Raw genomic sequence first — 14,342 nt, 5'->3', positions numbered from 1 at the left:
AGCCAGGCCAGCCTGTACATCTGTGCAGTTTGACCAGGCTCTATACTGCTGACGAACCAACTTCAATTTTTCATCCGGTTTACCCTAATTGGAAATGTGCAATTCAAAAAAAACAAAAAAAACAGGTTACCAGTAAATACAAACAAATAAAACAATAGTATGGGTCATGTCTTCTCATTTTTTAACATTGATCATTTTAAGCTTATCTGTTTCAAACAAAAAGTAAAGCTATTATGATCATTTTGTCATGCAAAAATTTTAATGTAGTTCATTATTTTAACATTTCAACATGAAACTTGGATTAATTGCTTATTAATTGACAAGGTGCAGTTGTTAGATAAGGGGCATAATTGTGAAAGCTATATTTTTAGAATTATGCTTTAACTTGAAATGTTTGTCAACATCGAGTATTGCATTTAACAGAGGAGTGTTAAAACCGCATGTGGTGCCTTTGTTTTTCACTTGGAATGCTAAAAAAAATTCCATTTTTTCATTTTGTCCATGTAATACATTTAATTGCGTTTTTTGTTTGTTTGTTTGTTTGTTTTTTTGTAAAATTTTCAATCATGTTAGTTTTGAAAATCTATTTTTGAGTGTTTGGAGTTTTTTTTTCTTTAAATTTTTCAATGTAATAAAGATAACAGCATGACCTGTTTTATGTTGGTAATTCTGTACATGTATGTAGATTTATAGATGTGGCAAGTTGTGGTAGTATTTAGACACTCCCATCCCCACCCCCATTTTATTCCCACGTTTTTGCTCCCCTCAAAATTTACAACAAAAAAAATCCTACTTATTTTATGTGATGTTTTTGTTTCTGTATTTTTGTGTTGTTTTTTACCCATTTTATAGTCTGAAATGTTTGGAAAGGTATACTATAATGGCAATTTATTTCACATTTATTCTCCACAAGCATGTTTATGAGGCCAAAAACGAAAAGTCTTTTTTCTGGTCCCCAAACAAAAAAGGGGGGTTGATAGTAGGAATTTATTTTATTTATTTATTAATTTTTATATAAATTTAAATATATATTATTTTCAAGAAAAAGAGTTTGAAAAAGAGTAAAAGGGAATTAAAAAGTATTTGGTTGTCAGTTAAAAAAAGAGAGTTTGTAGGGAGACCAGAAATGAAACAGTTTTTGCCAGTAATATTTATGTTTGAATTCTGTTCACAAGCTAGATTGATTTTTTTATTATGTGTATTTATAATAAATATTTTGTTTTTAATTTTCCTTGCTTTTATTTACTAAATATTTCTGTCAGAGATAACTTTCCTACTATATCCTATTCTCCTATTCACATTATCATCTCTTGTGTTTCTCTCTTGTATTGTTTTATTGATATAAAGGATTAAAGGATATTGAATGAGTGTTATTTAATGTTAAATTTATTGAACAAGTTGAATAAAATCATATCATGCAAGCTTCAGTAAATGAGCTGAATAAAATTATATTATGCAAGCCTCTGGTGAGCATAATATCGTTTTATTCAGCTTTTTCAATAAATTTAATATTGAATCTTCATAAATATGATACGGTATTCCATCTATCACATATTCAAAATAAGAACGGCTTACAGTAAATTAAGAGTCATTTTTCATTGGCGCACCTATAGTGTAACGTTAACATTAGCTGTTTTATTATTATTATTTGTATATAACCCAAAGTGTTATTTTAAATTGGTTTATTACACTCTGGCGCAATGGTTTATCTGAAATTAATCTAAATATTAGAACAATTATGTTGTTTCTGCTCAAATTGTTGAAAAATAATTGCTTCCATTTCCATGTGACCTTGAACTGTAGGTATGCTAGCGCTGATAAGGAATTCCACCATCATAGAGCCAGGCCAGCAAGAACAACCATGCATATAAAACCTGTCTATACTGTTCACTGCTTATTTTTAGGGCATTTGATGTCTAAAACCTCTCATTAATAGAGAATAGTGTGTATTTAAATCAGGACAAGATTATAGATTCTAACTTAAAGTGCCATTGTGCTAATTTTTGTTGTTGTCAAATTGAGCTGAATGGACTATATATTTCAAAAGATTGACTGATATACCAGTGACTGACCAACAGGCGATATTTGAAAGTGTTCTGTCTAAAATAAAAAATAAACTGCCCCACTCTTTTTATAAATTGAATTTTTTAAGTAAATTCCGTTGGGATATTTTTACACAAATTTCTTTAAGCAACATGCGTTATTTGTCGTATTATAAAATTAAAAGGAATTATTGCAAAATGTAAACTTATTGACTTTCTATAATTGTTCACTCACTTTATAAGCTCGGATGGGCATAATGTCACATTAAAGGTCAATCTAATCTTAGTTATATTTAAACCTTTCCCTGTTTGAACTGAAAGTGATAAGCATTTGCGACCAGTATATAACCAGGCCAGCCAGCATGTCCATACAGTCTGACTAGGCTCCTTACTGTTTGGTGACTCACTTTGATTTTCATCTTGATATCCCCAAAATTGATAATGGACAAATCCTAAATTGGAAGCTGGATTAATTTCATTTTAGGAAATTCACCATATAGGGTTTAATAACAATTATTATATGTTAATTAATCTAAAAGTCTTAGAATTTATTTTCATTATAAAATGATCCATTTAACCAAGCACTCAATCAGTGTTGTTAGAAAAGTAGTTTTTAGTGTTGATCATGATTATAATGATTATCTCCCTTTTTTTTAAATTTTGATTAAAATGTAAGGTTTGTGTAATGAGTGATACACAGTGAGTGATACGGAGTTTATCTCACTGATAGAACTAAAATGTATTTCATTGATGAGCTGAATATTAACTGTTTTCTTCACCTGCTATTTCACAATCAAGCTTCCACTCTGATGTAGAATGCTTTTACTGTACTATGTTTGGTATGTAATGTTACGCTTAACATACTATTTTCATATTGACTCTGGAAAAATTTGTTTGGAAATTTGAAACAATATTGTGCATTAATGGCTGTGCATGAAATAGTTTGCATTACTGTAAAGAAAGTTTTCGTATTTTAAAGAAAAAAAAAAAAAGTGAAATTTTAAGGCAGACGGTACATTTAAGTTCACATACATACTTTTATAAGATAACTTTCGATATTACCAGTTTACTCTCAAATGGAAAATTTTCTTATGTCCTAAATACATTTTCTCTCCTTGTTTTAGGTTGTTAGATTATTTTTTATTATTGTTTTCATTAGCAGGTTGGCCAACTCTAACAACACTTGAATATAATGATTATAACTTTTAATCCTTTGCTGTTATTTGCTAAAGAAATATTGTCAGCTTAATTTTTGAATACTATCCAATTTTCTAAAATCAAAAAGATAACTGTCGAACAGCTTGATCCTTGACAAGATGTTTAGGTACTCTGTTAAACTGGCATCTGGTATGGTATGCTTAAGTACTCTTTTATATCAGCACCTAGTATGGTATGCTTAAGTACTCTGTTAAACTGGTACGGTATGCTTAAGTACTCTGTTAAACTGGTACGGTATGCTTAAGTACTCTGTTAAACTGGTACGGTATGCTTAAGTACTCTGTTAAACTGGTACGGTATGCTTAAGTACTCTGTTAAACTGGTACGGTATGCTTAAGTACTCTGTTAAATTGGCACCTTGTCTGCTAAGCTTAAGCACTTTGTTAAATAGGCACCTGGTCTACAAGGCTTAAGTACTCTGTTAAATCGACACCTGGTATGGTATGCTTAGGTACTCTGTTAAATAGGCACCTGGTCTGCAAGGCTTAAGCACTCTGTTAAATCAACCCCTTGTCTGCTAGGCTAAGGTACTCTGTTAAAGTTGCGCCTGGTCTGCTAGGCTTAGGAACTCTGTTAAATAGCCACCTGGTCTGCTAGGCTTAAGTACTCTGTTAAATAGCCACCTGGTCTGCTAGGCTTTAAAGTACTCTGTTAAATTGGCGTCTGGTCTGCTAGGCTTAGGAACTCTGCTATATCGGCATGTGGTCTGCTAGGCTTAAGCACTCTGTTAAATCGGCACCTGGTCTGCTAGGCTTAAGCACTCTGTTAAATCGGCACCTGGTCTTTAAGCTTAAGCACTCTGTTAAATTGGCGCCTGGTCTGCTAGGCTTAAGCTAGCTCACTCTGTTAAATCGGCACCTGGTCTGCTAGGCTTAAGTTCTCTGTTAAATTGGCACCTGGTCTGCTAGGCTTAAGTACTCTGTTAAATTGGCACCTGGTCTGCTAGGCTTAAGCACTCTGTTAAATCGGCACCTGGTCTGCTAGGCTTAAGTACTCTGTTAAATTGGCGCCTGGTCTGCTAGGCTTAAGTAGTCTCTTTTAAATCGGCACCTGGTCTGCTAGGCTTAGGTACTCTGATAAATTGGGACCTTGTCTGCTTGGCTTAAGCACTCTGTTAAATCAGCACCTGGTCCGCAAGGCTTAGCTACTCTGTTATTATAGTGCCTGGTCTGATACACAACACAACAAAGGATATTATGTCACTGACAGTAGACTAAGGGTTAAGATTTCATGGTTATAGTAAAATTTAACTATTCAAAGAGCCACCTTCAGCATTTCTAAAGGTTAAATATGGTATTTTTAGATAAATTGTTTCATATAATTGTCAAATCAAAAGAATTGAGGTAGAAAATTTATTTTGCCAACAATGAAGTACATAAACAATAAGGAAACCCCTTGTTAACTCTAAATCTACTGATTTGCTCTGTATATCTAAATAAGTAAAGAGGATGATTCATTTCCAGATTTTCTATTTTTAGAAACAAAGGTCACTCAGATGCGTTATAAAGAGCTCGATAAAATTCCTGAAATACTTACTTTGAAACAAGACATAACTGTTTTTCTAACAGAAAAAAAAGCTGAAGGCTGCTTTCAGGTTTTAACGATCATTCAATGTCATATCTTATCAAGCACTGAATATATTCATTTAAATATTTATTCACACATGTCTTCACAATGATATTTATAGGTCACGATCCAAGACCTAGAACTCTTAACATGAACTGTGACTGAATTATTCCCCTTTGTGAAGTTTAAACAATTCCTAGTTGACATTTTGTTTGCAAATTGTGTCTCAAATACAACAGAAGATAATTGCTTGAAATGTTAATCATATCTTTGAATCATAAATATAGGTTGATGACCAAGACCCATAACTCTAGCATGTACTTTTAACCTGATCTATCAGGTGGAAATCAATCCACCAAGCTGACAAATATCATAGTGTTATGTGAAATTTGTGGTAATGAAATCAGTCATCTTTGATAACAAAATAGTTCCAAAATTAATATGAAATATCCAAAAGGGTTGGCCAGTCTGCCGTATGTTGTTACAGTACAACCATTGCAGAGTTAAACACCCTTTAAAAGTGACAAAGATAATAATTGTTGCTGAGAGAGAGCACTGTGTTGTCATCTTGCAGCAAAGTTAAAAAATGAGTCTGTATTTTACACCGTATATGAATGATTGTGTTTGCAGGTGAAAACAATGGAGACATCAATACCGTCATCAGCTAGTATAGATCTACCACCTATCCATGTTTATGCTGACTACAGACACTATAGTGCTAATGCACCAATCACAGAAGACCTGACAGAGGGTCTTATGCTAAAGGTAAGTTTAATGATAGATTTACAGACATGACTAAGGGTCTAATGCTAAAGGTATATTTTATGATAAATTTACAGACAGGTGATTATCCGGCATAATTATGCTGATAAGGTTCTGGATTCATTAACAAATTAAGTGATCAATTATAAGATTGTCAAATGCTAATTTCTCAAATTCTAAGAAGTATTAAGATTTTGCTCTATTGTTTGAAGAAAAAAATGTATAGCTATTGTAAACACACAGATTGTCTGTGTGAATCTTTTTATAAAGATCCATTGCAGGTAAGATATTTAAATGCCTTTGTTTTGTCTTTTAAATTTTAAAGAGTGCAATTTGAGTGAAACTTCGCAGGATTGATTGGTCCTGAAGTACTTACACATATTTAATGGGTTTTCCAGTTGAAAGATACTTGGCTTAAGTATGGTCCTTGAATGAAAAAGGCATTTGATCTGATTTTTGTGTCTTTGCTACACAGTGGCTGCAACATGCTACAAAGTCGCTGTGACATATGCGAATGAAACTGTCTAATCACCCCTCAATACTACTGCTTAATTGGCTATCAACTCACCAGGTGACACCTGTGACCACTGATAGCTCTTGTTACTAAATGGCTTTATTACACCCAGCACCATGATGGAAAATGTAATAATTGTGTATTTTTGAAGGGAAATTGATGAGAATGTTGGTAAATTTTGTTTTGTTTGTATTTTAGAGCACATTAATGTTTTGTAATTGTTTTTAGGAAGGAAATTATTTGAATGCTGTGGCAGAAGTTGGGATGTTTGAGCACAGTTTAACAACTGATCTATTAAACCATCTGGTCTTTGTACAGAAAGTCTTCATGAAGGTAAAATGAGCAGCGTCAAGACAAAACCAACATAGTGCGTTTGCGACCAGCATGGATCCAGACCAGCCTGCGCAGTCTGATCAGGATCCATGCTGTTCGCTATCAGTTTCTCTACTTGTAATAGGGTTGGTTAGCGAACAGCATTGATCCTGATCAGACCGCCCGGAGGCGCAGGCTGGTCTGGATCCATGCTGGTCGCAAACCCATTATGTTGGTTTTGTCCTGGCACGGCTCAAATTAGTATTGTGTTTAGATATACAGTGCAGTAAAGTCAGAGCTAAAAACAACTTTTTTGCTTGACAGTTATATAGAAAACATTTCTTATATTACCTATATTCAGGAGCTTCTAATTGTAAATTTTTGTGTTTGTTTGGACTATTTCTGATCAAATTGTACTAGATCTACAATTATGATATGTTGTATGGCAGATTTTAGGAACCTTGTCTTTGAGCAGTAGAAATTTCACTGCTGACTTTGAAACAAACCCAAAAAACCTTTTTTGATATCATTTAAAATTTGCACCATTGTGTGACTGAACAAAATCAATCAATATATCAAACAGTGGATTTCTAAAGTGGCCTTCTTGACTATTTGTTTAAACCAAGGACTTTGCCACTTTAAGAGTTTTTGCAAATTGGGGACTATAAGTAAAATTAAAGTTAGTTCTTGCATGAATAAAGTATACAAAAAATAAAATCTCTTTAAAAGGCACAGAAAGCATTAGAAGTAAATACATTTTAACATATTAAGAAAAGCAAACCAGTGATTTTCAGTGGTTTAATCATGGATTAAAACATGTTGGATGCTTATCATGTGAAGAAAGCATTGAATGTTGAAATAATTATACCCAGAGTAACAGAGTATACTGTAGTCAGTCTGTCCCCATGTCAGGTTGTCAGCACTTGTGAATGCTACTCTGCCTACCAATACAAGATGGTCATTAAAACATTAAATTATCTGTTTGCTATACTTCTTTTGAAACATTTTTGTGTTTGGGTGTTCTGTTAGAAAAATATTTATGAAAAGGTACTTTGTCAACCATACAAAATACAGAGTCACTATACATTCACAAATGCCGGCCCTATATGGCAAACAAGTTCTGTTTAGAAACTAACAGAAAACCAAAGATAAAAAGATATTTGAGAAATAATAAAGTTCTTTATATTATTATTGAATTACATTTCAGGTTAATAATGTATTTCAGTGCTGTTATTGTTTGTTTTTCAGGAAGTAAATGAGCTATTACAAAAGGTTTCCGGTGGGGACAGGCCGGTTCCAATCTGGGCAGATACCAACCAGTCCGTGAAACCTTCACCAAAAGAACAAATTCTTTACTCTTTCCATTTTAGACTGAAGGTAAAATGTTTGATATAGATGTTCTGACTGAGTGGTAGTGATAAGTACATGTACTTGTGAAACATTTTTTCTGCCTTCCCACTAAGACACAGACAGATCATTTTGTCCCATTTATCTCTCTTTGGTCAACTAAAACCTTGACCATACCTTCTTCATTCTTGAAGCCAGAGCCTGTTTACTTTGCTAACACATTTTTAGCTCGACTATTCGATAAGAATAAGTAGAGCTATTGCAGTCACCCGAGCGTCGGCGTCGGCGTCAGCGTAACCACTTATGTTAAAGTTTTTGTAATAGTTCAAATATTTTCAAAGTCCATAGACATATGGCTTTGAAACTTTGCACACTTGTTCACCATCATGACCCCAACCTGTAGACAGGAGGAGGTAACTCCATCAAGCATTTTGACAGAATTATGCCCCTTTTTCGACTTAGAATTTACGTTAAAGTTTTTGTAATAGTTCAAATATTTTCAAAGTCCATTGACATATGGCTTTGAAACTTTGCACACTTGTTCACCATCATGACCCCAACCTGTAGACAGGAGGAGGTAACTCTATCAAGCATTTTGACAGAATTATGCCCCTTTTTCGACTTAGAATTTACGTTAAAGTTTTTGTAATAGTTCAAATATTTTCAAAGTCCATTGACATATGGCTTTGAAACTTTGCACACTTGTTCACCATCATGACCCCAACCTGTAAACAGGAGGAGGTAAGTCTATCAAGCATTTTGACAGAATTATGCCCCTTTTTCGACTTAGAATTTACGTTAAAGTTTTTGTAATAGTTCAAATATTTTCAAAGTCCATTGACATATGGCTTTGAAACTTTGCACACTTGTTCACCATCATGACCCCAACCTGTAAACAGGAGGAGGTAACTCTATCAAGCATTTTGACAGAATTATGCCCCTTTTTCGACTTAGAATTTACGTTAAAGTTTTTGTAATAGTTCAAATATTTTCAAAGTCCATTGACATATGGCTTTGAAACTTTGCACACTTGTTCACCATCATGACCCCAACCTGTAAACAGGAAGAGGTAACTCTATCAAGCATTTTGACAGAATTATGCCCCTTTTTCGACTTAGAATTTACGTTAAAGTTTTTGTAATAGTTCAAATATTTTCAAAGTCCATTGACATATGGCTTTGAAACTTTGCACACTTGTTCACCATCATGACCCCAACCTGTAAACAGGAGGAGGTAACTCTATCAAGCATTTTTTTCACTATCAAGCACTAAGAATAGTCGAGCGTTGCTGTCCTACCGACAGCTCTTGTTTTAGACCTGATCTTCATTATGACACATCAAAATATGACCTTGACCCAGGAATGGTCTTGATAGCTAAAATTTTCAGAATTCGAGCAATTTGACCTGATATGTGTTAAAATAGATTTTGATAAGGTTATTTGTGTCTTACTTACAAACAAATCTTGATATAACTTAGTGTGATTCAATTTCGGAAATGATAAAAAATGGATTGTTGGAGAGTTGGTGACAACAGTATACACCCGTATTTGAAAAATAATTAGAAAACAATTAATTTTGTGTTTTACACATATTGTAGGGAATACAGATAACCGCTACAACACCAACAGCAAGTGCTGTAAGGTTAGAGACGGAGGCAGTAGATGTGGAGGTCTCTAATAGAGTACAGATGGCATCACAAGAAGCTAACCCAAGTTTTAGTAACTACTACTCTTTATCATTACCTAAAGCCTTATGTGTAGTTTAAGTGTGCGCTAGTCAGTTGTTACCTAAGATTTCCCGATCCCCCTTACTGCCACCCAGCATTGCCCCCAGGGATGAAAGGGCAGATTTGGCAAGCTTTTACCTACAGTCTTCTTTTGCCATGCTTGGTCAATTTGGTGGTTTGATTTTGATAGAAAAATAGCGGGTAATAGGTCCAACTCCCAATTACGTATTTTAGAATTTAGTAGAATAACTGAATTCTGTATTTCAGTTAGAAATTATATTTAGTATACGCAAATGTCATCAGATTCTTCATGTAAGGAAGCTATCCAGCTGGCTATACAGAACATCGGTGGTTCTACTCAGGTGCCCATTTGTGCCTGAAATGATGTACAGAGGGGCACCTGAGGTCTTCCTCAACCAGAAATGCTGGAAAATGGCCATTTGACCTATACTGTGTTGGTATGACTTAAAACCAAACCAAACAAAAAAAAATTAATTAAATGGAAAACTATTTCATTATAGTTAGTTATTTTATAACCATTTGAAAAAAAAAACCAAAAAAAAAAAAAACACAATTATGATGTATGAATTGTTAATATTTGTTCCTACAGCTATGTATGAGGACAATCAGAAGGTGTTTATCAAGGCTCAGATAGAACTCAGTCTTTCACTCGGACAACTGATCAAGGTATGCTACTCAAAAAGTATATTTCTTTGTAATTGTTATCCCCCGCCGAAAAATTTCGGCGGAGGATATAGAAATAGTCTCCGTCCTTCAGTCCTTCCGTCCGACATTTTTGTCCGGAGCATATCTCTAAAAGTATTTGAGTTATCAACTTGAAACTTCATAGGTGGGTAGACCTCATTGAGGAGGAGTGCAGTGCACAAGAATGATAACTCTACCTTGCATGATTTTTGAGTTATTGCCCTTTGTTATTTTTCAAAATTGATTTTTGTCCAGAGCATAACTCCAAAAGCCTATGAGATATTAACATGAAACTTCATAGGTGCATAGATCTCACTCAGGAGGTGTGCAGTGCACAAGAATGATGACTCTACCTTTCATAATTTTTGAGTTATTGCCCTTTGTTATTTTTCATACCTAATTTTTCACCTGAGTGGAGCATAACTCAAAAAGTGTTTGAGATATCAACATGAAATGTCATAGGTGGACAGATCTTATTGAGGAGGAATGTTGTGCGCAAGAATGATAGCTCTTCCCTATACAATTTTTGAGTTATTGCCCTTTTTTTTTCATGCTATTTTGTCCAGAGCTTATCTCAAAAAGTATTTGAGGTATCAACTTGAAACTTCAAAGGTGGATGGATCTCATTGAGGAGGAGTGTAGTGCTTAAGAATGATAACTCTACCCTGCATTATTTTTGAGTTATTGCCCTTTGCTATTTTTCAAAATTAATTTTTGTCCAGAGCATAACTCAAAAAGCCTTTGAGATATCAAAATGAAACTTCATAGGTGCATAGATCTCTGACTCAGGAGGTGTGCACTGCACAAGAATGATAACTCTACCTTTTATAATTTTTGAGTTATTGCCCTTTGTTCTTTTTCATACTTAATTTTTCAATTCAATTTTTTTCTCAAAAAGTATTTGAGGTATCAACTTGAAACTTCATAGGTGGATAGATTTTACTGAGGAGGGATGCAGCACACAAGAGTGATAACCTACCCTGCATTATTTTTCAGTAATTGCCCTTTGTTATTTTCAGCCATCAGTATTCACATAGGTTTCAAATCTGTAATCACTATAGCCATCAGTTTTCATTACTAAAAGACCTCTTAAAATGGAATTATTCCGCTCTACTACATATACATTCTTCCAATGAGCAAACACATTCGGCGGGGGATGGCCATGTTGACATGGCTCTTGTTACTATAGTACCGGTACAATTTTAAGTGTAAGTTAAATTCAGGCACTGCTAGAATTTGATTCTAAATCTGAATAGAAAGAAAATTAAATTTAGTGCTAAATGTCCATAGGAGCATTATTTTCTAAATTTAACTGGGAATATGGATATTGACTAAAAACATGAATGAATTTAATTGCTATATTTGATAAGCAACTTGTCTAGAAATATGGCTGCGTATGATGCTAAATTTGACTTGGAATAAGGCTATATTTTAGCTTATTATACCCCCGCACAACAAAGTTGTAATCTGTAAAGTTGTATACTGGAATCAGCTTGTCCATCTGTCCATCCGTCCGTCCGTCCGTCGGTTTTTTCTTGTCTGCCCAATAACTTAAGATTCCTTTGACCTACAGTCTTCATATTTGGCATGGAGGTAAGTCATGGTTAGTAGATGACCCCTATTGATTTTGAGGTCACCAGGTCAAAGGTCAAGGTCACAGGGGCCTTGACTTCAAAAAGTTTGTCCGCCCAATAACTTAAGATTCCTTTGACCTACAGTCGTCATATTTGGCATGGAGGTTAGTCATGATTAGTAGATGACCCCTAGTGATTTTGAGGTCACCAGGTCAAAGGTCAAGGTCACAGGGGCCTTGACTTCAAAAAGCTTGTCTGCCCAATAACGTAAGATTCCTATGACCTACAGTCTTCATTTTTGGCAGGGAGGTTAGTCATGATTAGTAGATGACCCCTATTGATTTTGAGGTCACCAGGTCAAAGGTCAAGGTCACAGGGGCCTTGACTTCAAAAAGCTTGTCCACCCAATAACTTAAGATTCCTTTGACCCATAGTCTTCATATTTGGCATGGAGGTTAGTCATGATTAGTAGATGACCCCTATTTGATTTTGAGGTCACCAGGTCAAAGGTCAAGGTCACAGGGGCCTTCATATCAAAAAACTTCTCCGCCCAATAACTTAAGATTCCTTTGACCTACAGTCTTCATATTTGGCATGGAGGTTAGTCATGATTAGTAGATGACCCCTATTGATTTTGAGGTCACCAGGTCAAAGGTCAAGGTCACAGGGGCCTTGACTTCAAAAAGTTTGTCCGCCCAATAACGTAAGATTCCTTTGACCCACAGTCTTCATATTTGGCATGGAGGTAAGTCATGATTAGTAGATGACCCCTATTGATTTTGAGGTCAAAGGTCAAGGTCACAGGGGCCTTGACTTCAAAAAGCTTGTCCGCCCAATAACTTAAGATTCCTTTGACCCATAGTCTTCATATTTGGCATGGAGGTTAGTCATGATTAGTAGATGACCCCTAGTGATTTTGAGGTCACCAGGTCAAAGGTCAAGGTCACAGGGGCCTTCACTTCAAAAAACTTGTCCACCCAATAACTTAAGATTCCTTTGACCCACAGTCTTCATATTTGGCATGGAGGTTAGTCATGATAAGTAGATGACCCCTAGTGATTTTGAGGTCACCAGGTCAAAGATCAAGGTCACAGGGGCCTTGACTTCAAAAAGCTTGTCCGCCCAATAACTTAAGATTCCTTTGACCCACAGTCTTCATATTTGGCATGGAGGCTAGTCATGATAAGTAGATGACCCCTATTGACTTTGAGGTCACCAGGTCAAAGGTCAAGGTCACAGGGGCCTTGACTTCAAAAAGCTTGTCCGCCCAATAACTTAAGATTCCTTTGACCCACAGTCTTCATATTTGGCATGGAGGTTAGTCATGATTAGTAGATGACCCCTATTGACTTTGAGGTCACCAGGTCAAAGGTCAAGGTAACAGGGGCCTTGACTTCAATAAGCTTGTCCGCCCTATAACTTAAGATTCCTTTGACCCACAGTCTTCATATTTGGCATGGAGGTTAGTCATGATTAGTAGATGACCCCTATTGATTTTGAGGTCACTGGATCAAAGGTCAAGGTCATAGGGACTTTGACTTCAAAAAGTTTGTCCACCCATTAACTTAAGATTCCTTTGACCCACAGTCTTCTTATTTGGCATGGATGTTGATCATGACTATAAGGTGACCCCTATTGATTTTGAGGTCACTGGGTCAAAGGTCAAGGTCACAGGGACTTTGACAAAAGCTTTTCTTCTCAATTGCTAAAGAATGTCCTGTCCGCAATGTATTGATTTTGACATTTTCACATTTGAAGCATGTAGAATACATAACTTAGCAATGCACTGGCTTAATAACCTCAGATTTGGCAAGGAGGTTTTCCTTGAGCTCTTAATGGCCACTGTTGATTATGACAAAGTGGTATGCGGGGGTATTCACGCCATGATAGTGGCAGTTCTAGTTTTGATAGTAAAATTGCTTCTTTTCACTATTATATGCTGGCAAATATATTTTGTTTTCAGGTCAACTATTTGTGAATTGGTTAGTGCACTTTTCTACTGACAGCTCTTGTTATGGTATAAGGATAAATAGAGTGTAAACTTTCATTTCAGAACCCCATGTTTGAAGAAGCAGATCCTGAGTTTCAAACAATGGCATTTTTCAAAACAAAAATTTCTGTTAGAAATGCTTTACAGGTAAGACTTTATCATTGCATGTTCTGTTCTTACAATTTGGTTAAATTTCGGAAGTCATTAAATTAAAAAAAAAAATTTTTGATTATGTATTTTTTGGCCTCGATTAACTCATTACTTCATATAGATGTCTTTTCAGGCCTTTTTGTCTCCCACCCCCTTTTTGAGGCCTCAATTGGTGAAAAAATGTCCTAATTAGACCCCAAACACTTGTTTTTGTTTGAGCAATGTTGTTAACAAAAACGTTATCACTTAATCAAAGAATAGGGGGAGAGTTATCTTATCTTAGGCATAGGTGATTATGTTTTCATCTTACCTTGATTAAATGGGATTTGTATTTGCATCACCCCAGTTTCGTTTTCAGAAAAGTTAATTTGCGCTGTAATTCAGTTTGAAAGAACTGTAGACACTTGCCATTTGTAAGAGGTTTTTCTCTATATGG

At 35.2% G+C, this 14,342-nt stretch overlaps 1 protein-coding gene across 1 annotated transcript in view; it reads left to right on the top strand.

The window, feature by feature from the left end:
* The window catches only part of LOC132723413 (bridge-like lipid transfer protein family member 1), a gene marked incomplete at its 3' end in the record, with an annotated part of 110,582 nt that overhangs the window by 42,704 nt on the left and 53,536 nt on the right, over positions 1 to 14,342 (top strand). The window contains 7 exon segments of the mRNA XM_060708128.1: positions 853 to 870; positions 5,457 to 5,591; positions 6,331 to 6,435; positions 7,663 to 7,791; positions 9,359 to 9,479; positions 10,098 to 10,174; positions 13,820 to 13,903. Coding sequence (XP_060564111.1) covers positions 853 to 870; positions 5,457 to 5,591; positions 6,331 to 6,435; positions 7,663 to 7,791; positions 9,359 to 9,479; positions 10,098 to 10,174; positions 13,820 to 13,903 — 669 coding nt within the window.

The sequence above is a fragment of the Ruditapes philippinarum genome, unplaced genomic scaffold, assembly GCF_026571515.1.
Source record: "Ruditapes philippinarum isolate M1 unplaced genomic scaffold, ASM2657151v2 ctg7022_1_1_1_1, whole genome shotgun sequence".
NCBI classification, from domain to species: Eukaryota; Metazoa; Mollusca; class Bivalvia; order Venerida; family Veneridae; genus Ruditapes; species Ruditapes philippinarum.
Note: the sequence above shows the minus strand (reverse complement) of the source record. Positions and strands in the feature narration are given on the sequence as shown.